Source organism: Chlorocebus sabaeus, chromosome X (genome assembly GCF_047675955.1).
Source record: "Chlorocebus sabaeus isolate Y175 chromosome X, mChlSab1.0.hap1, whole genome shotgun sequence".
Taxonomy (NCBI): Eukaryota; Metazoa; Chordata; class Mammalia; order Primates; family Cercopithecidae; genus Chlorocebus; species Chlorocebus sabaeus.
This window is the reverse complement of record NC_132933.1, coordinates 145,854,019-145,878,389: the sequence shown is the minus strand read 5'-3', so window position 1 is coordinate 145,878,389 and position 24,371 is coordinate 145,854,019. Positions and strand designations below refer to the sequence as shown.

The 24,371-nt window shown below is 44.1% G+C and overlaps 1 protein-coding gene across 2 annotated transcripts in view; it reads right to left on the bottom strand.

The window, feature by feature from the left end:
• PUDP (pseudouridine 5'-phosphatase) overlaps positions 1-24,371 on the bottom strand; it is a 100,115-nt gene that overhangs the window by 44,397 nt on the left and 31,347 nt on the right. For both annotated transcript variants that reach the window (XM_007990971.3, XM_007990969.3), the window contains exon 2: positions 13,346-13,564. In XM_007990971.3, coding sequence (XP_007989162.3) covers positions 13,346-13,564 — 219 coding nt within the window. The remainder of the gene's footprint in view (positions 1-13,345; positions 13,565-24,371) is intronic.

Sequence of the window (24,371 nt, the reverse complement as noted above, 5' to 3'; positions counted from 1 at the left end):
GATAGAAACTAGGAAATGTTAATAGTTCATTGAATTTTCCTGATTTTCTACTATAGCTCTCTATGTGATTAAACAATGTAAATTCTCTTACCCAAACAAGCACAAGTACTATAAAATCCAATCTGAAGAAGGCATTTAACTCATTGTAGAGAATGCCACACCTGAGGTTCTCAATAAAAGCAGCCTGTTAATGGCCTACAAAGGCCAAGGTCAAACTTCTCCTCCTTTCACTTCTCTGAACCTGTATCCTCACCTATATAACGCAAATAAGAACAACCCTGACTATGTCATAGAACAAACATAAAAGTGCAAATGATATAAAGATTGGGAGTTTCAGTTTTCAATTTCTTCACAAATAAGAGGTAATAGAAAAGTATGCTTCTTTTAAATAACTCACATCAAAAATGAATTTATTTTGCCTTATGCATTCAACGATGAGACAAAAATAACAGTATACTTTAAATTATAGTAATCCCAAACTAATTTGAAAGTTCTTAACCCAATCCATGGACTGCTTACTATAAAATATCATAGTTTCCTATTGTTAAATTTTTTTTTGCAAACATTTCACAGAAATTTCAGTTTTATGGCTAGAGCTTTGTTGTGAGGAGTTTCTGTTTTGTGAGGAGTTTCTGTTGATGTTGTCTCTGTCAATAATCTGAAATATTAAAGTCTTGCTCTTACAGTCTACCGTCCAAGGAACCCTCTAGAAAGGAGAGAGTGAGAATTTCCCTGTATTCTTGTGTCGACTATGCCATGGAGATGAAAGGCCCACTGTGCAGAAGTGGTGCAGAAACTGCCTCAGGAGAGCAGGCATGGTGCAAGGCGCTCCTGACCCCACTCAAACTTGCCCATGACACTGGGCCCAAGTCCCCAGGACCCAGGTGCTTGGGGGGCACGAGAGACAGCTCTCTTCCCTGATGGGGTGTGTGATCCTGTTGGAGCTAGGGGAGATGCACTTATCCAAACACTTATGTGAAAACCCACATTTGTGTCTACTCACCACAGGCTTTCTACCTCATCTGCACAGGAGCTTTGCCAAAACACAACTCCAAAATCCTTGAATGGCTTCTTGCCATTTGAAAAAGAATAACTATGGTTGTACATGGTAAAATGCCTACAATATACAATTTACTGTTTTAATGATTTCTCAGTGTACAATTCTGTGGCATTCAGTACATTCACATTGTTGTACAGCCATCACCACCATCCACGTCCAGAACTTGTTCCTCTCTCCAAGGTGAAACTCTGTCCCCACTGAACGCTAAAACCTCCATCCCCCTCCCCCAGCCCCTGGCAATCACAGTTGTCCTTTCTGTCTCTATGGATTTGACAACTCTAGGGACATCGTACTGAGGCAGGAAAATAAGGTCTGGAGGCAGGGAACCGAAGGCCGATTCACGCTGACTTCTCAGAACTCAATCAAAAGGAAAACTCCAACTTTCCATGCCCAAGTAACAAAAGGACTGGATGTTATTCCCTTTGCAAGCCTCTCCCACCTTCTCTGTGTGGCAGATGAAAAATTGAAAGTATTTCTCTTTGGTTGCTTTCTGCAACCATTTCCACTACTGGCGCCAGGAGGCTGTGAGCGGGGCCTGGGTCTTGGGGCAAGCTGGCAGCGCTCTGCAGCCTGGCCGCTCACCTGCAAGTCACTGCCCTCCCCACTCCCTCGTACTGACTGCAGTGTGCAGAGAGTGCTGGCACCTAACACCCCTCAAAGCCTGTCTGTGCAGCTCCACACTGGTCCTATGCTGTGGGCACACGCCTCCCGGAGGGGCAGTGACTTGATTCAACCCATTGTGGTCATTTATCTACTCATTTCCTCTCCTTTGAGTCGAGAGTTCCTTGAGGTAAGGATTTCTCTTATTCATTATCCTATACTCCTAAAGACTTAGAAATCCACAGGAGAACCACCACACATTTAAAAACAGAAACTGGGCCAGGTATGGTGGCTCATTTCTGTAATCCTAGCACTTTGGGAGGCTGAGACAGGAGAAGCGGTGGAGCCCAGGAGTTTCAGACCAGCCTTGGCAATATAGTAGGGCCATGTCTCTACAGAAAAGAAAAAAAAAAATTAGCTGGGCATGGTGGCAAATGCCTGAAGTGTCAGCTACTTGAGAGGCCGAGGTGGGAGGATCGCTTGGGTTTGGCAGGATCACTTGAGCCCTGGAGGTCAAGGCTGCAGTCAGCCATGACTGCACCACTACACTCCAGCCTTGGCAACAGAGTGAGATCCTGTGTCAAACAAACAAAGCAAAAAATAGAAATTGTAGTTCTTTGAGAAACATCTCCACATGTGCAGTGAGATAATATCTAGGATGATCAGAAGCAAAGATTTGTATCTTGTTCTCCTTAGTCTAGGATGTCTTCATTACAATTTACTAAATAACAAGGCAATTAGCTGCCTATGAAAGCCACTATCTTCAGAAAAGAGGAATAATGTCCATACACATCATGGAATAAACTGATATTTTAAAGGAAAAGGGGGGTAAGAATTTTAAAGACTCATCATTTACATTTGACTGGCAAATGGGTTTCTTCCTCCCTACGATCATAAATGTTCCTGAACATGGGGCTAATTCGATTTGTTAAATGGAAAAGGAACACAGTGTAAGTTGAATGTGTTACCATGACTGTCAGCATACAATTTTCCTTTTCGCTTGTTCGCTTGGTGTGTCCTTCAATTGTGCTGTTATCCAAGGAGTACAATCTGCCTAAGTAAAAATCTCTGAGGTCCAGCTTTGCCAGCAGATCCTCTCCAGCGACTGAGAATCAGCTGAGTGCCACAAATTGAGACCACCAGCAGAAAAGGAGCTGGGCGAGGCAGAGTCCCCGAGCACTGGGGACTTCTCCACATGGGTTATATGTGGCCTTAAAGGGCTCAGCCCTGTGAACTGTGTCAGAACACATCTTCTCCCCTTTGTACTCTGATGTTGTCTACCTCAACAGAAGGTCACCGCCACATCATCTGGGGCAGTAGAGTGCCACGGCTAGCAGCTTTGGACTCTTCATTACCCACCTGGGTTCGAGGCCAGCCTCCATAATCAGAGGCTGCGAGCTTTCGGGCAAGTAACTTGATCCCTGCAGCCCTCCCTGCCATTCCCTGTGCTAAGAGTGACTGCTTCTTAGCAGTGGCAGAAGGCTGACACACACCCCCATGAGTGAAAGCACTGAGAGCATAACATGCAGTGGGTCCTCGATGCTTGTGAGCCAACACGACCATAGTGGATACCAACAAGGAGAAGGGGCATGAATACCCTTCAGGTGCATGTTTCCTGAACATGCCACAGAGAATGTGTTCTGGGGTTTCTAGGCACTGTCCATCCTAATGAGACTCGAAGCCACCAACACCCTGGGTAGATCTAACTGGCATAGCCCCAGCACCGAGCTGAGAAATCTGGCTGAGGGGAGGCCAGGAATGATAGGCAGGTGGAGACATGGTTTGTGACATATGCACAAATGGGTCCCTCTTCTCTGTGGGGCTCCTGCCACCTACGTGTTATACTGCCCCTCAACACTGAGGCTTGCTGCCTAGACTTAGAAAATAATGGATTATCAGAGCGGCCTATAAATCAAGGGCTATAATTCTTCTGCTGGCTTCCTTCCTGGCCTGGAAGCTGACCTGGGTGCTTTCTGGTTCCTAAAGGTAACAGCTGGCCCTGAAGCCACTGGCATAGGAGACAGAACAAGAGATATGACTGTGTCAGTGTGGACATATGAAAATCTACAGGACTGTAAGGATGTGGACAGCACAATACCTCCATCACTAAGGAGGACAAACCAAAGCAGCACAGCTTGCTTGCTGAGGTCTTCTGGAAGCTGTCCTTGACACAAGAATCATGTTAGCACTGCACGGACTAAGGCAACCTTGTAAGTACTCCCAGGCAGGAAGTGCTCTCAGTGCCTTCCCATCCCAAGGGATGTCCAGCATTTCAGGGAGCCTAGGAAAAAGATGTCCTCACTTTCGTTAGACCTACTTCCAAAAAAAAAAAAAAAAAAAAAAAATTGACTAACAATTTAATTAAAACATTTGGGATTTCTGTCCCATTAATCTATATGTACTTGCTTTGGATCTTGGTGAATTATGTCAGCGGCCTCATTCCATAAAGGTGCACGTAGGTGAGTGTAGGCGAGCATATCTCTGTGTGCATGTGTGTCTATACACAAACACAGAGGCATTATAAGAAAAGGGCCGAAATGAGGTACCCTAAATAGTTAAACACTGAGTAACGGTTACCTCCAGGGAGTGGGAGTTAGAGGGGCTTCCAATTTTAATGCTATACATTTTTGTATTATGTGAAGCAAATGTAATTGTGTAATTAAAAAAAAAAAAAAAGCCCTCATGTCTGTAATCCCAGCTCTTTGGGAGGCTGAGGAAGGAGGATTGCTTGAGGTAGGAGTTTTGAGACCAGACTGGGAAATCTATCAAGACTCTCTCTCTACAAAGAAAAAAAGAAAAAAACCTTAGCTGAGTGTGGCGGCATATACTTGCAGTCCTAGCCATGCCAGAGGCTGAGGTGAAAGGATTGCTTCAGCCAAGCAGTTCAAGGTTGCAGTGAACTATGATAGCACCACTGCACTGCAGCCTGGGCGACAGAACGAGACCCTGTCTCCAATGGAAAAGAAAGCATATCATGATTGTGGTTTTTTTAATCCTGAAGGGATATTCTCCCAGCTTAAGACCATCCTTTCATTCCTCTAGTGACAAATTTCGTGATGTGAAAAATGATGTATTTCATGAGACACATTGGGAAGGAAAATCTCCTTTACTGAATCCACTAATTCAAATGCTAATCTTCTCCAGAAAAACCCTCACACACACACTCCAAAGAATGTTCCGTCTGGGCACCTCATGGCCCAGTCAAGGGGGGTGCATGTCTTTAACCATCACCCTGGCCTTCCTCTAGCCCATCTCTTCTAGGCTGCAGGCACTGTGTGCCACAAACCCAGAGGATTCTCCCCAAGTGCAGGTTGCATTTTGACATGCCTCCTTTTAAAAATCCCAATGGTTCTCCCTATCCAGAAAGCAAACATATGAGCTGGGGAATAAGAAGGTTAACTCATAGGGCCACAATTCCCCTCTGAAGCTTGTGAGCCATAAGAAGCTTGGCTTCATGCAAACTCACTGGCTGACTGGAATCCTCCACGTGTGCTGTTTTCCTTTTGAAATGGCTTCTCCCATCCGTATCTCTTATGTTCTTGTGGACTCCCCTGAGGTCACCCCCTACCCCAGGAGTGGCCAGCGCTCGAAGAACATCTTGCTTTACTTAATTCTATATCCCTCTGGCAACTCTTTCCTGAATTTCTCATTTTGCTATGTAACAATATCCTACCATGGGTTTTCACTTGGACACTGTAGATATACCTGTCTCCTCTCCCCAAATGGATGACATACTCCATTAGGAAAGAGACCTTTCTTCTGTGTCCCCCCGAGCACTCCCTCAGCACTACACGCACAAGAATTCAGAGGAAAGAGAGGCAAGTTGTTAGCTGACTTATGGAGGATGAGTGCCTTCCTGCCAGATGCTCCTCATGGAAAGGGTGGGGGTGTATCTGTTAACAGCCAGGAAGACAATGGTGTAAGAAAATAAACAACAACAAAATTAAAAAGAAAAAAAGTAGAAGGATGGAAATAACTGTAATTACCTAAGTCAGCCTGAGGAGGAAGACTTACTTACAAGAGGAAGATACAGCTTGGATAGAAAGAGGACCAGAGCCCATGTCATGTGCATGGTGTCCAAGTCATGACTGGTGTGTGCTTTTCAATGAAGCTGAGCAGGGATGGAAAACGACCTTACTAACTCCTCAAAGTGGGATTCAGAGTGAGGACTGGATCCTTCTGGGTTACGAGATGACACAAGTGCCTGCTAGGAGCCACTCACTGGGCCAGGTGTAACCACACATGCTCCAAGGTTGTCTTACAGGAATGCCCCAGGTGTTAGTCTGTTTGTGCTGCTGTAACAAAATATCTGGGACTGGACACTTTGTAAAGAACAGAAATGTATTTCTCACACCTCTGAAGGCTGGGAAGGCCAAGATCAAGGCAGCGGCAGGTCTGTCTCTGCAGAGGGCTGCTCCTTGCTTCAAGATGGTACCTTGTTGCTGTACCCTCCAGAGGGGAGGAATGCTGTGTCCTCAGGTGACAGAGGAATGCAAGAGCAGGCCTTATCCTCCAGTCCTTTCATGACAGCCCTAATCCGACCTGTGAGGTTCCACCTTCAGGACTTAATCACCTCCTGAAGGCCCCATCTCCTAATCTTATCACAGTGGCAATTAAGTTTCAACATTAGATTTGGGGGACACATTCAGATCATAGCAACCCACAGTGGGCATGTCAGTCAGTACTCCTAATGTCCTGAGGGGACTGGGGCTGGACAGCAGGAGGAGTGCTCGGCTGCAGAGCTGGGACTGGATGCATCCTTTCTACCACACAGGCCACACCTGCTCCCTCCCCTCAGCCACCCAAGGGGAGCCGTGGCAGCCGTCCGTGGCTATCCAGAGGGCCAGGGTTCTAGTTTGCTTTTTCTGCTCTAGATGGTCTGAGAGGGCGAAAGTAGAGGGCAGGAAGTTAATGCCAGAGAGCCTAGTGCAGGTGGTGAGGGCCAAGAGATGCAGGGGAGAGCTGGCCAGGCTGAGGAGCACATCTGCAAGGCAGGCAGTCCCTAGGGGCGGGATCACCAGGGACTCGGGGGTGTGGCCTACCTCACTCCTTTCTACTGACCCAGATGCCACACCCTGGGCTCTTCCTCTAGGAATCTCATGCTTAGTGAAAACGCACGGGAAAGTAGGGAGCCAGGACAACAGAAAAAACTCCTGGGGGATTCCACACAATAAAAGGCACCACCTTTCTTCCTATTGGTCTTTGAATCCAAATTACCCTCGCTGAGTTATACTGAAATGTAGAATTTCATGTGTCCCAAGGAATTCATTACTGAAAGGATTTGTTCAAGATACAATGAAGGGAACCAGCATGGGCTATGTTTTAAACAAGATTTTCTGATATCCTAAGTGAAGATTTTTTTTTTTAAGTAATGCGACATACATTTCCAGTTGTAATACGGTACCTATTTTTAAAATCCCTAGAAAACTTACAAGAGATGAACCACATGCATTTTTTTCCCCTAAAATTTGTGCCACAATTTAAAAGACAGTTTATTTTCCCAAAATAATTTAAGCCTTGGCTGCCCGACAGTTTACACGGAACCATGAAGCCATGTAAGAAATGCCTACAGAACTAACTGCTTAAAAGGATTTCCCACTGAGGACAGCAGAGGCCCGCCCACCTTTTCATAGAGAGGGCCTTCCAGAAACATGATTATAGCAAACAGGCAGTTGATGTGCGAGTGCATCAGGGCCGTTCTGCCTCGTCTTTCAAGTCCATTAGGTCCACCCTGTCTTCTTAGTGGCTAGACTGGCCCAGGCAAAGAGCCCTCCTATACCATGACCAGGCAGACTGGCCTCTGCTTCATAATCAGAGCAAAGATGCACTTCTATACCATAATCAAGCCAAAGACACACCTCTGCACCATAATCAGGGGGCTGATTCCTTGGTGAGTGGCCCAGGCAGACATGCCGCCACATCATAATCAGGCTGATGCAGTGGTTATTGGCCAAGGCAGACACACCCTGCAGCATAATCAGGCTGATTCCCTGACTATTGGTCTAGGTAGACACATCCCTGCAGCATAATAAGGCTGATGCCCTGGTGACTGGTCAAGGCAGACACACCCCCCCTCCGCCCCTCCTCCACCCCAGGCAATCCCCCACTCCACTCCCTGGCCCCCCCCCGCCCCCCCCAACAACATAATCAGGCTGATTTCCTGGTGATTGACCAAGGCAGACACACCCCCGCAGCATAATCGGACTGATTCCTTGGTGATTGGCCAAGGCAGACACACTCCCACAGAATAATCAGGCTGACTCCCTGGTTATTGGCCCAAGTAGTAATAATAGTAATCAAGCTGATTCCCTGGTGACTGACCCAGGCAGACACCCCCCACCCTCGCCGCAGCCTAATCACAGCAGACAGCCCCTGCAGCATGATCAGGGGCTGCTTCCCCTGGTAATCTACCATTCACTCTTGCAGTTTAACTTGCTAAATACCTCCTTGGGTTCCCCTGTCGCTCTGAAAGCATGTGAAAGGTAATGATGTTGAATTAAAAAGCCCTCCCTACACACAGCTTTCCTTTCTAAAGAGCTCAAGGTGATTTCCACAACCTAACATACCTTACCAAAAAATACTTCCAGAAGGAAAAGAAATAAAGTCAAGGGTTATAATATCATCTACAACTTAAGAACAGGAACAAAGTAGTAAGTGAGCAAAATGAACACCTAGAAGAAGGAAGACTACAGCAGCAAGTTTCTCTGAATCTAGTCACCAGAGCAATGACACTATAAGGCCACCTTCCCAGGGGAATTCAGGTTTGATGCAGATAAAAGAGGAGATGGGAGGAGTGCAAAATGAATGGAAACGAGGTCTCCAAGAATGTTCTTTCAGGACAGAAGATCTACTTTATCTTCATTTTTGTGACTGGTATAATATTGAGCAGAAACCCTAAGGAAGAACACATTTCTGGATCGCAATTAGGTACGGCCTGTCTTTCTGCTCTATACATTCAGTCCAACATTGTCCTCCTCTGGCTTGCTTTCCCTTCAGGTTAAGTATGATTTCTAATAATTTTGTCTTATCCTACACCTAACTCGTTTCAGAATATCAAAGCGGCACATCATCCGACTACTGTCGCTGCACATCATCTGAGCCAGCATCCCAGCATGATTTTAGTTTCTTCTCTCCAGCATTACCTTGTACATTTCTTTATACTCTTCAAGTCTTCTGCATGCTCTGCTCTGTCAAAGCACAGGTAATTGTGCATATGGCACGTAGATATGATCATTTTCAAAGAGAGACTTTCAGTATCGAAGTCCCTACACACAACTGTGCGGCTAGTAAAAGTTAAAATAAGGATATGTGTGTGCACACACACACGCACACACAAATCATATGCCAAGAAAAAGGATTTGTCAAGTCAAAAATAAAAAAAAGTTAAAGAGGCCAAAAAGTAGTAAAGAAAGAGAGCCATCTAGATAAGTTCTGAAGGACTGAACTATCTTTGAAGAACTAGCTCCTTGCTAGTTGTTCACCTTCTATGAGTTTCTATGATTGGCACCTTACTTAATTTGATACCTGCTCGCTTAGAAAGCCAAATGAAGACACTACGTTGATAGGATCACCAAGTAGATTCCATAAAACAGATTCACTAGCACTCCAGCCAAACTACCAGACTCGCTAGATAAAACATTTTTTCTTTTTAAGGATTGCAGTAGAACACATTTCAAGTATATCTTAGAATATAGAACAAAAAGTGTAGAAGGAAAACCATGTGAAAGGCTTGGGTAGATATGGAAGAAATAAGACACATGCATGCCTCATACATCATGAGTGCTTTGTAAAGTCAGAAAAGACACTCGGTCACAGAGTAACTTTATGGACAAACCTTAGCTACATTAACTAAAACAACAACAACAACAACAACACTCATATGACTAAAATCAGAAATGCAAGAGGCAACACTACAACCAATGACACGAAAATAATTAAAGGAGAATACCATTTGTTGGCATATCCTTTGACAACAAATTGGATAACCTAAAAGAAATAAAAGAATTCCTAGAAACACACAACCTACCAAAACTGAATCATGAAGACAGAGAATCTCTGATGATTTTGAGAAGGGGGAAAAAATGAAGACATAGAAAATCTTAACAGATCTGTAAGTAGTAAGGAGACTGAATCAGTAATAAAAGAAAAACTCCCCACAAAGAAAAGTCCATGACCAGATGGCTTCACTGGAGAACTCTACCAAACACGTAAAACACTATACGAAAAAGAAAATACAGATCAATATCCCTGATGAATACAGATTTAAAAATCTACATAAAATCTTAGCAAACAATTCCACAGCAAATTGAAAGGATCATATACATGAACAAGTGAAGTTTACTCCTGGAATGCAAAAATGGTTCAACATATGAAACCACATTTATAGAATAAGGAACCAAAAACAAAAAAAACCTCAATTGATGCAGAAAGAAAACGCATTTGAAAAGCTCCAACACCCTTTCATGATTAAAAACAGTCAAATTAAGGATAAAAAAAAAAAAAAAAACTACCTCAACATATTAAAGGCCATATATGAGAAGTTCACAGCTAATAGCATTCTCAATGAAGACTAAAGCTTTTCTTCTAAGTTCAGGAACAAGACAAGGTTACACACTCTTGCCACTTCCAGACAGCATAATAATGGAAGTCTCAGTCAGGCAATTACGCAAGAAAACACAACAAAAGGCATCCAAAGTGGAAAGGAAGAAATGAAATTATCTTTGTTCACAGACTACATGATCATATACATATAAATCACTACAATTCAACATATTAAAAAAACCCCAAAATTGTTGGAACCAATAAACCAATTAAGCAAAGTTGTAGAATACACATCAAACAAAAATCAGTTGCATTTTAATATACTAACAATGAACAAGTTGAACAGAAAATTATAAACAACTCCATTTATAATAGCATCAAAAGAATAAAATACCTAGAAATAAAAGAGGTGAAGGACCTGTAAACTGAAACTACAAAACAAAACACTACTGAAAGAAAGACACAAATAAATTGAAAGACATCTTACGCTCATGGATGGGAAGACTTAATATTGTTAAGACATTCATAGCATGCAAAGCAATCCTACAGATTCAATATAATCCCTATCAAAATTCCAGTGGCATTTTGAGCAGAAATAGAGAAATACATCCTAAAATTCATAAAAAATCTCAAGGGATCCCAAATAGCCATAACAATCTTGAAAAAGAACAAAATTGGAGGTCTCACACGTCCTGATTTCCAAACATATTACAAGGCTACATTCATCAAAACAGTGCAGTACTGGCCTACATACTAATAGAATAGAATAGATAGCCCAGAAATAAACTCTCACATATTTGTCAAATGATCTTCAATGAGCCAGCCAAGACTACTCAATGGGGAAAGATAAGTCTCTTCAACAAATAGTGCTGGGAAAACTGGATATCCACATGCAAAAGAATGAAGCTAGACTCTAATTAACACCATACACAAAAATTAACTCAATATGGATTAAAGTCCTGAATGTAAGACCTAAAACTAAAACTCCTAGAAGAAAACAAAAGTTAAAGTTTCATGAAATTGGAATTGGCAATCATTTATTGGCTATGACACCAAAAGCACAGGTAACAAGAGCAAAATTAGACAAATGAGATGACATTTGTCAAATTAATCTAATCAAAAACGTATGCACACCAACTAAGTGGAAAGGGAGCCAGAATGGGAGAAAATGGTCATAAGTCATATGTCTGATAACAGCTTAATATCCAAAATACATAAGGAACTCCTACAACATAAAAACAAAAACATAAAAATTAAAAATAAGCAAAGGATGTGCACAGGCATTTCTTCAAAGATAATACGGAAATGGCCAACAAGCAAATGAAAAGATTCTTGCCATCCCCAATCATCAGATATGCAAATCAAAACCATAAAGAGATATCAACTCACACCCATTAGGATGACTACTATCAAAAAAACCCAGGAAATGACGAGTGTTGATGAGAATGTGGAGGAACTGGAACCCTTGTAGATTTTTGGTGGGAATATACAATGGTGTAACAACTATGGAAAACAATATGGTGATCACTCAAAAAATTCATAATTACCATTGTATTCAGCAATTCCACTTCTGGGTATATCCCGAGAGAATAGAAAGCAGGATCTCAAAGAGATATTTGTACACTCATGTTTATATAAGCATTATTCACAAGAAGAGCCAAGGCATGGATGCAACCCAAATGTCCCTCAATAAATGAACTATGAATAAACAAAATGTGGCCTAACATACCATAGAATATTGTTCAGCCTTAAAAAGGAAGAAAATCCTATCACATGCTGTAACATGGATGAACCTTGAGGGCATTATGCTAAGTGAAATAAACCAATCAAAAAAGATAAATACTACATGATTCTACTTATTTGAGGTACTGAGAGTAGTCAAAATCTTAGAAACAGAAAGCAGAATGGTGGCTGCCAGGGGCTGAGGGCAGGGCGAAATGGGGACTTGTTCAATGAGCACGAAGTTTCACATTTGCAAGATCAAAAATTTCTGGAGGTCCACTGTATAGCAATGTGAATAGACTTAACACTACTGAACCGCACACTTTAAAATAGGTAAAATGGTAAATTTTAGTGTGTGTGTCTGCTACCTACTACAATTAAATTTTTATATAGTAACTGTATGGATGTGTTTCACCAAGACTTGTCAGGGTCACTTCATGTGCAAATGGTGCAGAAAGACACTAGATGCAGAGAACTGAGTATCACGGTGCTCGTATCCATGCGGGAGATTCACAAACACTACCATTTGCAGTGGATGCAGACAGAGTGATTACAAAGGGTGTGTGTTTGCATGTGTGCGTGTGCTGCCTAGGAATAGTCAATCCACATGTTTGGACATGTGTATAAATATAAATAATAACATACATTTCAAAAGTAGGTATGCTTCGTATTAGTATCATTTTAAATCCAAGATTACTCACACAACTGCTGTTTTTTTCTCCCCTAGCACCGGGAATTCTAAAGACAGAGTATTCATCCTGTTATCCCAGAAGAATCTTTAAAGAGTCTATTTTCAAGGTCTGTAATCTAGAACATTCTTGAACAAGGAGCAGCAGGCAAGCCCATTCTGATTGAATGTCAGTTAACAAGCATGGAGGAAACAAAGTTGTCTTTCCTTTCCAAAGAAAACTGGATACAAGTAAAGAAAGGGCTGAATGGCATACAAACACACAGGCTAAAAATGAATTCGACTTTTTACTTTTCTTTTTTTTAAATTAAGCATCTTTGGGGAGATTTAGCTGCTTATCAATTTGTTAAAGTTTGAATAGTTGCTGAAATACTAATCCTATATCTGATTTTGAAAAGAAAAAGGCTAAACCATCTATTAAGGTAAACTTTGAAGACATTCTGTCATTAACATAATCTTTATATATAGTAATATAAACAATACTCAAATGTTTTTGGAAACCAGAAATCACTGAAACTAACGCATATTATTTTAAGAAGCTTTTAAAGAGAAAATTGAATCACAGCATCCCACAGCATCAGCCAAACTCTTTCAGGAGCACCAGGAGGGACTTAGTTTCGAGACTAAAGAAAGAGGACAAACTAAGCATGCCCTACGCTAGACTTTAAAGGTGATTTACAAAACCATTGCTAATATTCACAAACATAATCCTGCAAACAGCGAGGCAACCGCACCTGGCATGAGCGCAGCCGTGGGGAACATTTCCTTTAACTTCGTTTGGCTTTCTTCCACCAGCTCCTCTTTGGACATCGGGAGCTGCAAGATGTCTATTATAATCTGTGCCGCCTCTAATGCCTTCTTACCCATAACCAGGGACTTTACATCCCAGCTGTATTTCTTGTCATAGCGATCACATATTTCTTGAAACACCACTGAATACAGTCGTTCAGTATCTGCAGGAAAAAAAAAGACAATAGAGTGCATACTGTATCAACAGTAAGTTTGTATTAGGTCAGCATAAACATACACTGTGTAGGTCGCATTCCATCAACAAAGGCTTTTGTGGAGACCTAAGTGAGCAGGAGAAAGGTTTACAGGTCATTCTCACTAAATTATACTGTGGGCAGCCTCCTTTCAAGGCTGCTGGAGTTATGCCTGGAGTTGTGATTTGGAAACTTAGAACTCAGGAGAGAAATGAAATCTGTATGATTGTGTTTTCTGTTTAAATGTACATATTTGAATGTAAATATATCCTTGGAATGATCAATTCCATCCAATAGCACAACGCATCATTACTTGGTGTTCCCAACAACATGGAAGCCAGCTCCAGTTGACAAAGTCCACTGCATGGCCCACTAGTATTAACGACATTTCCACTGCCCAGTGGGATGAATCCCCACCATGCCTGGCCAGGATGCTGCTGTGAAGCTCCCAGGTGAGAACAGAACATTTAATATATAGGCTGTGTCACAGGATGGTGAAAGCTGACCTCAGAATTAACTCCCAGCTTGGCATTTACTCGGAGCACAGCCTCAGAAACATAGGGGGCCTGCAGGGGCCCGCTTTCCTCATGCTTACACAAGGTGAACAGGAATACTGTTAATAATAGTACCAGTACCACTACCATAGGCTACATTATACTACCTACAATATAATAACTAGTACTAGCTCACACCCATTTCTATTCATGTGTTTTTTCTGTATGTATATTTAATATACACATAACATCAATTGCACTCATATTACCTATAAGAATACTACTGAGGATGCTACTACAGCGAAATAATCCTACTTTACAGAATGAATACTTCAGGGCACATAAGTAACATTCTAGTGCCAGCCTCCTAGAGCACGCTTCTTACACACTAGCTGTCTTCCCCACTCTTACTGTCTCCAGTGTGGGCCTAGAAAGATTACTTTACTGAAGAACAAACTAACTGACCTGCTAGGAGGCATTATTCATGAAAAAAGAAAATGCTTCAACACAGAGGAATGCCTACCAAATAGAATTTCAAAACCAGTTAAGCTCCACGGAGCTGAATGTTGCCTGGTGACAATCCCCCCAAGGCTCCAGTGAGGGCAGAAGGTTGTTCCGAGGCCTGGGCAGAGCCCTTGTCTTCCAGTCTGCAGTGGCACAGAGGCAGTGCCTGAACCCGAGAGGCTGGAAATAGCCCTGTTCACACCTGATTTAAAAAGAAGACACACGGACGCATCTGAAAAAAATCTGGATTCAAATTCAGTTAGGAGACTGACCACCTGTTCTAGATTGAGCACTGAAGCCTTCCCACGGGGCGTGGAGCAGCATTAGCAGGATGTAGTCGACCCTGAATCTGTACAGCTGGACCCAATAATAAGTCCTGAAAAGAGCAGGTGATCTCAATGGCCTTTAACGGTCCCACAATGACATGAAAAAATACAATAATCATCCCTAAATACTACTTTTTTTCCCTGTAAGATAGTATCTGGGAGACCTAGAACACACTGAGGGAAGTAATGTGTACGCACAGAGAAGGCTGTGTGTATCCAAGAGGCATATAAGTTTTCATACTCCTATGTATGTTCACATGCTTACATGCACATAGGCATGCATGCTTGTCTGTAATTGCCCCGATGCATTTTGAAAGTTGGCAGGGTATGAACTGCGATTAAAAGAGAGTTAAGGGCCAGGCATGGTGGCTCACACCTGTAATCCCAGTACTCTGGGAGGCCAAGGCAAGAGGACTGCCTGAGCTCGGTAGTTCAAGACCAGCCTGGGCAACATGGCAAAACCCCGTCTGTATTTAAAATACAAAAAACTAGCTGGGCGTGGTGGCACGTGCCTGTAATGTCAGCTACTCAGGAGGCTGGGGCAGGAGAATCGCTTGAACCCGAGAGGCGGAGGTTGCAGTGAGCCAAGATCGTGCCACTGCACTCTAGCCTGGGCAACAAGAGTGAAATTATGTCTTCAAAAAAAAAAAAAAAAAAAAGAGTTATGGCAGGTTTTAACTCCAAAATATCTGCTCCTCCCAGACAGGCATGCAGAGGACTGCCTGTCACACATGGAAGAGGCCGGCAAGGTCTCTTGTGAGCCGCTGCAATGGTAGGGCCATCTGTGCTTTGTCTCCTGCATCTTTCTCACAGAAGGTGAACAGTCATCTGTGTAGACACAAGGCCTGGGCAGTCAACCACATCCACTACCTATATGCAAAATTCCTGAATGAACCAAGGGCAGAGTGCTGCTGTCTTGAGAAAAAAAGTTTTCCGTATGGCCCTGTACCCTGTCCCTTCAGTAGCATCCAAACTGCATCTCTTGACTGCTCCTGCAGTATCGGCTAGGGCTCTTGACGCCTTGTACTCAGAGGACTGGGCTCATTGATTGCTTTGGCTGCCACGATGTGGACTTCGCCTCTGTGCACGCTTCTCTCCCGGTCCCAGTACTTGCCTGGGGAACTCTCTGGCTCTTCCTCCTGGGATGGGGCTGAGGCTGGGCCCAGTCCGCCCTGTGGACACTGGGGACCAGGAGAGGCTGGTTGTTGTGGACTGGGCTCTTCCTTGAGCTTTTGGGTGGCCCCTGCCCTACACTCCCCATCTTCCTTCCTCCCCCTGTGCACTGACCCCCTCTGTGGCCCTCTTCCCTGCAGCAGACCCTGGGTGGTCTGCCTCCTGATGTATGCTCTGGCTTTGACTGCTACCAGCAACAAGAAGAGCCCTCCTCTGTTCTTTCTCTGCTTTTCTTGGCAAATCCACCCACAGCTGCATCTGCAGGTGCCATTTCATTTTCAGCACTATAATATTTTTCTCCTTTTCCACCACAAGCTGTATTTTTATTTATTTATTTTTTGTTTGTAGACATGGGGGGGCCTTGCCTTGTGGCCCAGGCTGGTCTTAAACTCGTGGCCTCAAGTGATTCTCCAGCCTCGGTCTCCCAGTGTTGGGATTATGGCATGAGCCACTGCACCTGGCCACAAGCTGTATTTTATTAAGTTTGCTGTAAAACATACCAAACAAACCTCAGAACCTCCACCCTTCAGGATACTGGAGATTGTGAAGGCCCGATCCCTGAATGGAGGGGTCAAAGCCCTTTAGGGGAGTACAAAAGACAGGACACTCAGAAAAGTTCCTGGGCTGGTTTGTAGAAGTCGAAGTTCAAGTAACAACCTGAGTAACTCAAGGCTTCCTGGATCCCATCCTGCACTCAGTCTCCCTACAGAAGCCGCAGAACAGAAGGAAGGGCTGGCCCACCCTCCTTCTCAACAGCTGAGCGGTGAAAAGCCTCCTCTAAGGGAGGGTTACCCAGGCATGAGTGCTCCTTTTATTGTCTTCTTCTCTGTGAGGGGGAGAAAGAGCCAGGGCTCTCAGGGCAAGGAGGTGGACGGATTGGCAGTGAGGCGGCACATTTTACTTCCTTGAGTGTTTGTTCTGGTAGTTGAGAGAGGAAGATTGACAAAAGGAAACTGCAGGCATCGAACAAGTGAGACACCACTGTCGGGTGTGAAAAGCCAAGCGAAGGAACAGAGGCCAGGCAGGACGAAGGAGGTGCTCCATGGAACCGTGGCTAAGGCGAGTGTGCGAGCAGGAAGAAAGGAGTGTGGACAAAGGCAGAAAAACAGCTGTATCCTCTAAAAATGCTTTCAACAGTGTTTGTTTAAAGCTTAAAATGTCATGGAGCTTTTAATTTAAAAGATACAGAACTGTGGGATTATAAATCTGTAGGGGACAGTGCAGACAGACACTTTTCCTCACCATTTAGATAAAATCATCCTAAAACCGTGGAATAAGAAAGGATCTAAACAAGTAATTAAACTCCTTAGATCAAATGATGACTACAGCCGTTGTTGATGGCATAATTAAAGGGACAGCGTTGTGAACGAAAAAATGCTGAAATAAGATAAAGGAGCATAAAACACTTGCACCAGGCCATCAGATGCATATTCTTCCCTGCATACTAACAAGCTTGCAGCTTTTAACATTGTTTCAGTGTCCTTTTTACCAGGAAAGGTCATGTTGTTTTTAACATGCTAGGGCCACATACACTACTACCTTCCTTAGGTGAATTAGAAAATATCCCTTGTGACTGTGACCACTCCCCTCCCCTCAGCTGGAATCTCTGTGGCATGTTGAGAGCAGCTTCTATAGTAGCTGCAAGGGCAGCATGGGGAGGGGGACAGCCTGGCAGGAAGGTGGAAGCTCTGAAGAAGCTACAGGGTGCCCCAGGGTGGGGCCCAAAGACTGACGGGTGTTTTCATCCTCAGAGGCAGCCTGAGTTCCTGGGGGCTCATGGGAGGCATTGCGGCTTAAATTAATTCAACTGTTACAGAAGCCCTGCGCCTGGGGGAAGCCTAGGCCGGTGGCCTGTAAGTTTCTGTCTAAGGTGGAGAGTAGGTAATTGCTGCAAATCAAGTAACATATTTTATAACTGAAAATGTATCTTAAATGCTAAGTCCACCCCTGAGGCACAGTGGTCGATGTTTTACCCAACAAAGATATAAAAAGGAAGGGTTTCTCCCCAGCTGCTCTCTCAGGAAGCTGTACCTGCTCACCATGCAAATGGAGACCTATCTTCAATTTTATAACTGTGAGTTGTGTTATCTAAGGGCAAAACACCTTGAGCCAACTGTCATTAAGGCACATATATAGTGATACGGTTTGGCTGTGTCCCCACCTAAATCTCATCTTTGTTACGCGCATCCCTGTGAAGAGACCACCAAACAGGCTTTATGTGAGCAATAAAGCTTTTTAATCACCTGGGTGCAAGCCGACTGAGTCCGAAAAAGGAGTCAGCAAAGGGAGATAAGGGTGGGGCAGTTTTACAGGATTTAGGTAGGTAGTGGGAAATTACAGTTAAAGGGGGTTTTTCTCTTGTGGGCAGGGGCAGGGGTCACAAGGTGCTCAGTGGGGAGCTCCTGAGACTCATTGTCCAGGAGAAGGAATGTCACAAGGTCAATTGATCAGTTAGGGTGGGGCAGGAACAAATCACAATGGTGGAGGGTCATCAGTTAAGGCAGGAACTGGCTATTTTCACTTTTTGTGGTTCTTCCGTTGCTTCAGGCCATCTGGATATATACGTGCAGGTCACAGGGGATATGATGGCTTAGCTTGGGCTCAGAGGCCTGACAATCTCAAACCATAATCCCCAAGTGTGGAGGGAGAGAGGTGATTGGATCAGTGGGTGGTTTCCCCTATGCTGTTCTCGTGATAGATCTCACGAGATCTGAAGGTTTTATAAGTGTTTGCAAGTGCCTCCTTTGACCCTCTTTCTCCTGCTGCCTTGCTTTCTGCCATGACCGTAAGCTTCCCAAGGCCTCCCCGGCCATGTGGAACTGTGAGTCAATTAAACCTCTTTCCTCTATAGAATACCCAGTCTCAGGGAAGTTCTTTACAGCACTGTGAGAACGAACGAACATTAATACATATGGGAAGGCCTGATTTTGCCCCTACCCCCATGTTCATACAAGACCTAGGGCTTGCATGAGACCTGCAGAAAACTCCCAACTCAGCTGCACGCCCTGGGACAAGTTTCTTAGCCTGTCTGACATACGATGTTTACTGGAGAAATGTATTTAATAGCCGCTGACCTGCAAAGGGGTGGTGGCCTTAAAGCTGGGGGGGCGGGGGTGGGGGGAGATGCTTTAGGCATGGGAGGTGGCAGGCAGCCCAGGCAGTGAAGCCAGGCCCTGTAAAGCCCAGTGGCCTTTTGGGAAACCCCAGCTCTGCAGCTTTCTAGCCGGAAACTCTGGAAGCTAGCAGCCTTGGGTAAAGCACCTATAAAATGAGGATCCTAGTCATACTGCATGTCTTATAAGCCTGCTGTGCCTTGGCTTGCACACCTCTAAAATGGGATCCTAATGACGTACTCATGCCACACACCTTCCAGGCGGTTGCGTCCATGGAGTGAAATAATCTGTGTTGTGCTCTGAGTGCTTGGCCCAGAATTACCTCTGAGCATCAACATATGGAATCATTAGGGAATGCTTTTGTTAACTGTGAGTTACGGGGAATTGACAAGATCTGCTGTCTCCCTTAACAGCAACGCTCCAATAACAGCAAACAGCTGTTGAATGTGAGAAACTAAAGTGCCTCCTACCAAATATTTTGCTTAAAAAACAAACAAACAAAACAACTATCAATTATTTGGAATTCACCAACACATCACACCTGCTAGGCACATTAAACCAGCTTCACAAACACTTCTTAATTGCCGGGGCTGCAGAGGAACACAGCCTCTGCTCCCAATTCCATAACCCCAAAGCTTCTGAAAACGCTGCAAAATCTGTACTGGGCTGGCATGAGGTGGCTTTAATGGTCCACATTTATCATACTTAGTGCAACTCTTCAAGCACTTCCCTAAAGAAATACTAATGGATTTGATTACGGATGCTGCCTGAGAACCCCCGAGAACGTTATGTGTCATGGAACATATAAATTCTAATACCTTTTAAAAATAACCTATATTTAAATACATCTGGCTCCACAGATTTTGGGTAAGGGATTATGAACCCAAGTTTGTGAGTGCTTACTTATGAAGTCACACTTCGTGCATCTTGCACAACTGAATCTACTTAATGCTTTTTTTCCCCAAAACTAATCTTGATATATCTTGAACATACTTTTTATTATTCCCAATTACAAAAAAGAGAAAAACCTAAAGCCAGTGTTTTGTGTTAGATAGGCTAGGTCCTTAAAGACACAAAATAAACTACAGAAAGGCTGATCCTGAGTTAGAATCAAATCGTCACAATCTGACAGTTATAAAGATGTTAGCTGATTATGGGAGTGCGCGTTTTAAGAGTTCAACTTTTCTTAGACAAGGTCTCACCTGAGTGTAGTAGGGTGATCACATCCCACTGCAGCCCTGACCTCCCGGGCTCAAGTGATCCTCCCACCTCAGCCTCCGAAGTAGCTGGGGCTACAGGTGTGTGCCACCACACCAGGCTGATTTTTAATTTTTTTTGTAGAGACAGGGTCTCCCTATGTTGCCCAGGCTATTTTTGAACTCCTGGCCTGGAGTGATCCTCCCACTTTGGACTCCCAAAGTGCTGGGATTACAGGCGTGAGCCACGGTGCCCAGCCAAGAGTACAGCTTTTCACTGATCATGTTACAAAAGAGGTTTGTTCAAAAAGATTAAAGCCCGTGTCCTAAGTAGACCCCTCAGATGCTGCCTTCCTAGCTTGCACTTCCTTCTGCTCAGCTGGGGCAGCAGTGGAGGGGCAGGACTGCCTACAGGTACAGGTCCAGCAGCCCCCATGCTGCTGCAAAGGAGGCTCCCAATGTTGACTCTGGCTGGGGCAATGGTACAGGGGCAGACTGCCTGTAGGTACAGGTCCACCAGCCCCCATGCTACCAAAAAGGCTCCCGATGTTGACACTGGCCAGGCCCTTGCAAACAGGCCAGGCCCAAAAGGTTCACCATTTATACTAGCTGCTTTAATGAGGGCGATGGTCTTATGTGATGGTCACCACACTGCAGTGTAGAATGAGAGCTGAGTAGACGCAAGTGAGCTCAAACAAGGATGGAGGCCATGGTGCAGGCGAGTGTGGGGCTGGCACCACCGGGCAGGGTGCTAGTCACCCAATGAGTGACAGCTTCACAACAAGGCCTTAGCTTCCTCGGAAGGGCTAAGCATCTTAGTGGAAGCTGAGGAAAGCGGGTCAGCGGTGTTTTTGAATGTGTATAAAACAACATTTTAAAGTGAAGTTGCTTTAATTAAAAAACCCAGCCTCCAGTACATTTTGATAGAAGTGGTGGTGTCATTTTTCTAAACCATTTTGACAGTTCATAGTAGGTAATCAGTAATTGTTGAATTTATTTAAAATGTAAACCCATGAGTTTTGTTAATCTAATATATTCTACTGCTTGTTTCCTAAACACCTTGATTCTTGAAATGAGGTCCCTAGACCAGCAGCATCAGAATGAAGTGAGATCCTGTCCAACTACATATTCTTGGACTCTGTCTTATTCCATTTTCTGTTGCTTATTAACAGAATGCCTAAAACGTGGTAATTTATGAAGACATTTATTTCTTACAGTTATGGAGACTGAGAAGTCCAACCTCGAAAAGACACATTTTGGGAGGGCCTTCTTGCTGGTGGGGACTCCATGGAGTCCCAAGGCAGCACAGGGCATCACAACTTGAGGGAGCTGAGTGTGCCAGCTCAGGTCTTTCTCTCTCTCTCTCTTTTTTTTTTTCTTTCTTTTCAAGACGGAGTCTCACACTGTCGCCAGGGTTGGAGTGCAAAGGCATGATCTCGGTTCACTGAAACCTCTGCCTCCCAGGTTCATGCGATTCTCCTGCCTCAGCTTCCCGAGTAGCTGGGATCACAAATGCACACCACAATGCCCGGCTAATTTTTTGTAGAGGTGGGGTTTAGTAGAGATGGGGTGTCACTATGTTGGCCAGGCTGATCCCAAACTCCTGACCTCAGGATCCGCCTGCCTCAGCCTCCCAAAGTGCTGGGATTACAAGTGTGAGCCACAGTGCCCAGCCTCTTTCTCTTCTTACAAAGCTACCAGTCCCACTCCTTTGATAACCCATTCATCCAATAACTCATTAATCTATTAATCCATGAATGAAAGGGTCCATTCATGAGGGCAGAGCCTTCGTGACCAACACCTGTTAGAGGCCCCACACCTCTCAATACTGCCACACTGGGGATTACGTTTCAACATGAGTTTCAGAAAGAACAAACATTCCAACCACACAGCAGGCCCTACCCCAGAGCTACAGAATCAGAAACGGGGGTGGGGCCCAGCAATGTGTGTTTTTCAGAGCCCTCTCAGTGATTTGAATGTGTGCTCAAGTGGAGGGCCACTGACCTGGCATTATGTTTTCATGGAAGACTTCTGCTCTATAAAGTTGTGATTTTAAAAATATATCAATCTTAACTAAGAAGTGTTTGATTGTACATATACAAATGTACAAATTAGTACAAATTAAAGAATAAACAATCTATGATGACATTCATCCCAGTACGTACTTTCCTTTATATTGTACCCCATTATGATTTAGTTACATTTCTTTTCCTATTTCCCTCTGTCACCCCCAAATCAGACTTATGTTAATGTGTTTGTAATGAAAGCAAGATTGAAAAATAAGGACCCTTAAATATGCCCCATTCTTTCTCAAGTTAACTGCAGCAAACGATTCCAATAAATTGTAGTTCTCAGTTAATCACAGTTAATTAGGTCTGCATCAAATGAGATGTAAAATTCAGTGAAAGTTATGCACAGCATTCTCAGACATGGCCAGCGTAAAGCACTTACAAAGACATGCCCTAATAAGCTAGCTCTTTTAAAGAAACATGCATCTTGGAATAAAAACATTGACAACTTAATGGAACATACTATATGCAAGGATTACTTAATTGGCTCAACTCTCTTAAATGGAAATCAAGAAAAAAACATTTTCTATCTAGGCTGGAATCATTACATATGAAATCACAGTTGTCCTTGGTGACCTTCTTTTGAGAGTAACTACTGAAACTTGTACACCACTATATATATATATGTTCTAACATAAGATCCAGATCCTCCTTTTCTTCTACTGAAAGCATTTCCAGCTTTATGAAAGATACTGGAAAATAAGGGTCCATTTCCAAAAACCAACTTTCATTCAGTAGCACAGCAATCCTAAAAATTGAGCTTTGAACTACCTAAGCTTGGAAACCCAGCCCTTCACAGGAGAAGGGTTTCAGCTTTCTGAAATGGCTACTTCTGATATCTGGGGTTGCCTTGGGCTTTTTTTGACCTTCTTACACAGCCAAGCTTACTTAATAATCCCCAGAACCCAAACCGCAAAAACTGTTCTGAAAGGTCGCTGTGGGCAACAGCTGTTTCACATTGCTCTCTATGCTCCTGGCACACCGCACAGAGCCCAGATCCTGTCAGCAGTGCTATCTCACTTCACTCCCAGAGTCACATCCGCGCACATGGCTGCAAGGGGGAGCTGGCCTGAGCCTGCAGTGAGGAGTGAGGCCAAACCACACCACCTCTTTGCATGGACTGGAAGAGTCTATCTGCTCAAAGCATCCTAGTGTCATAGGAAGGCATTATTACATTTGTGGGAAGACAAGAGAAGCCCACGAAAAGACCAGATTCTGGTAAATGAGGAGGCACTGAGTTATAAAGATAACTGTACATGTGTGAAGGTAAATGAAAATCTCTTCAAATGAGAACAAGCAGTGGCTGTTCGTTCATTCAGAGATTGCATAGCAAGAGAGTTGGACACCAGCACTTGCCTTTGGCAGAAGCTCAAATGCAGGTGGGGGAGCGGGAAAGCTTTACAGTGGGAAAAGGGAGGCTTCAGGTGGGCCCTGACTGGAGGCTGTTGTCGTGGAGGCTGGGGGTGGCTTACTAGAAGTTAGGCATCCCATGGGATTGGCTTGGGAAACATTTTGGCTCTCTGGCTGGTGGTGGAAACTCTGCAGGCATGCCTGATACAATCAAGTCCCTTAAAGGAGATAGTCATGAGCTGGCCAAGGACCCCGGGCCGCCAGCTAGACTCATGGGATGAGTGTGGCTGCCCTCCTACCATGGCCTGCCTCCTGGTTTCTTCTCAGCCACCTTGGCCATCCGTTACCAAACCCTTAGCATGTTCCCAGGTGGATGGTGGGCCAGGCACTTCTCTTGGGGCTCCCTGCCCTGCTCAGCCTTATTCATTCCACATTCCACAGGCACTCCTGCATCCCCTACCACATGCCCTTGCCCAGCCTTTGGTAACGACCAATCAGAATGAACTAATCTCCATGCCACCTCTACACCAAAAAAGACCCTGCATCAGGTCA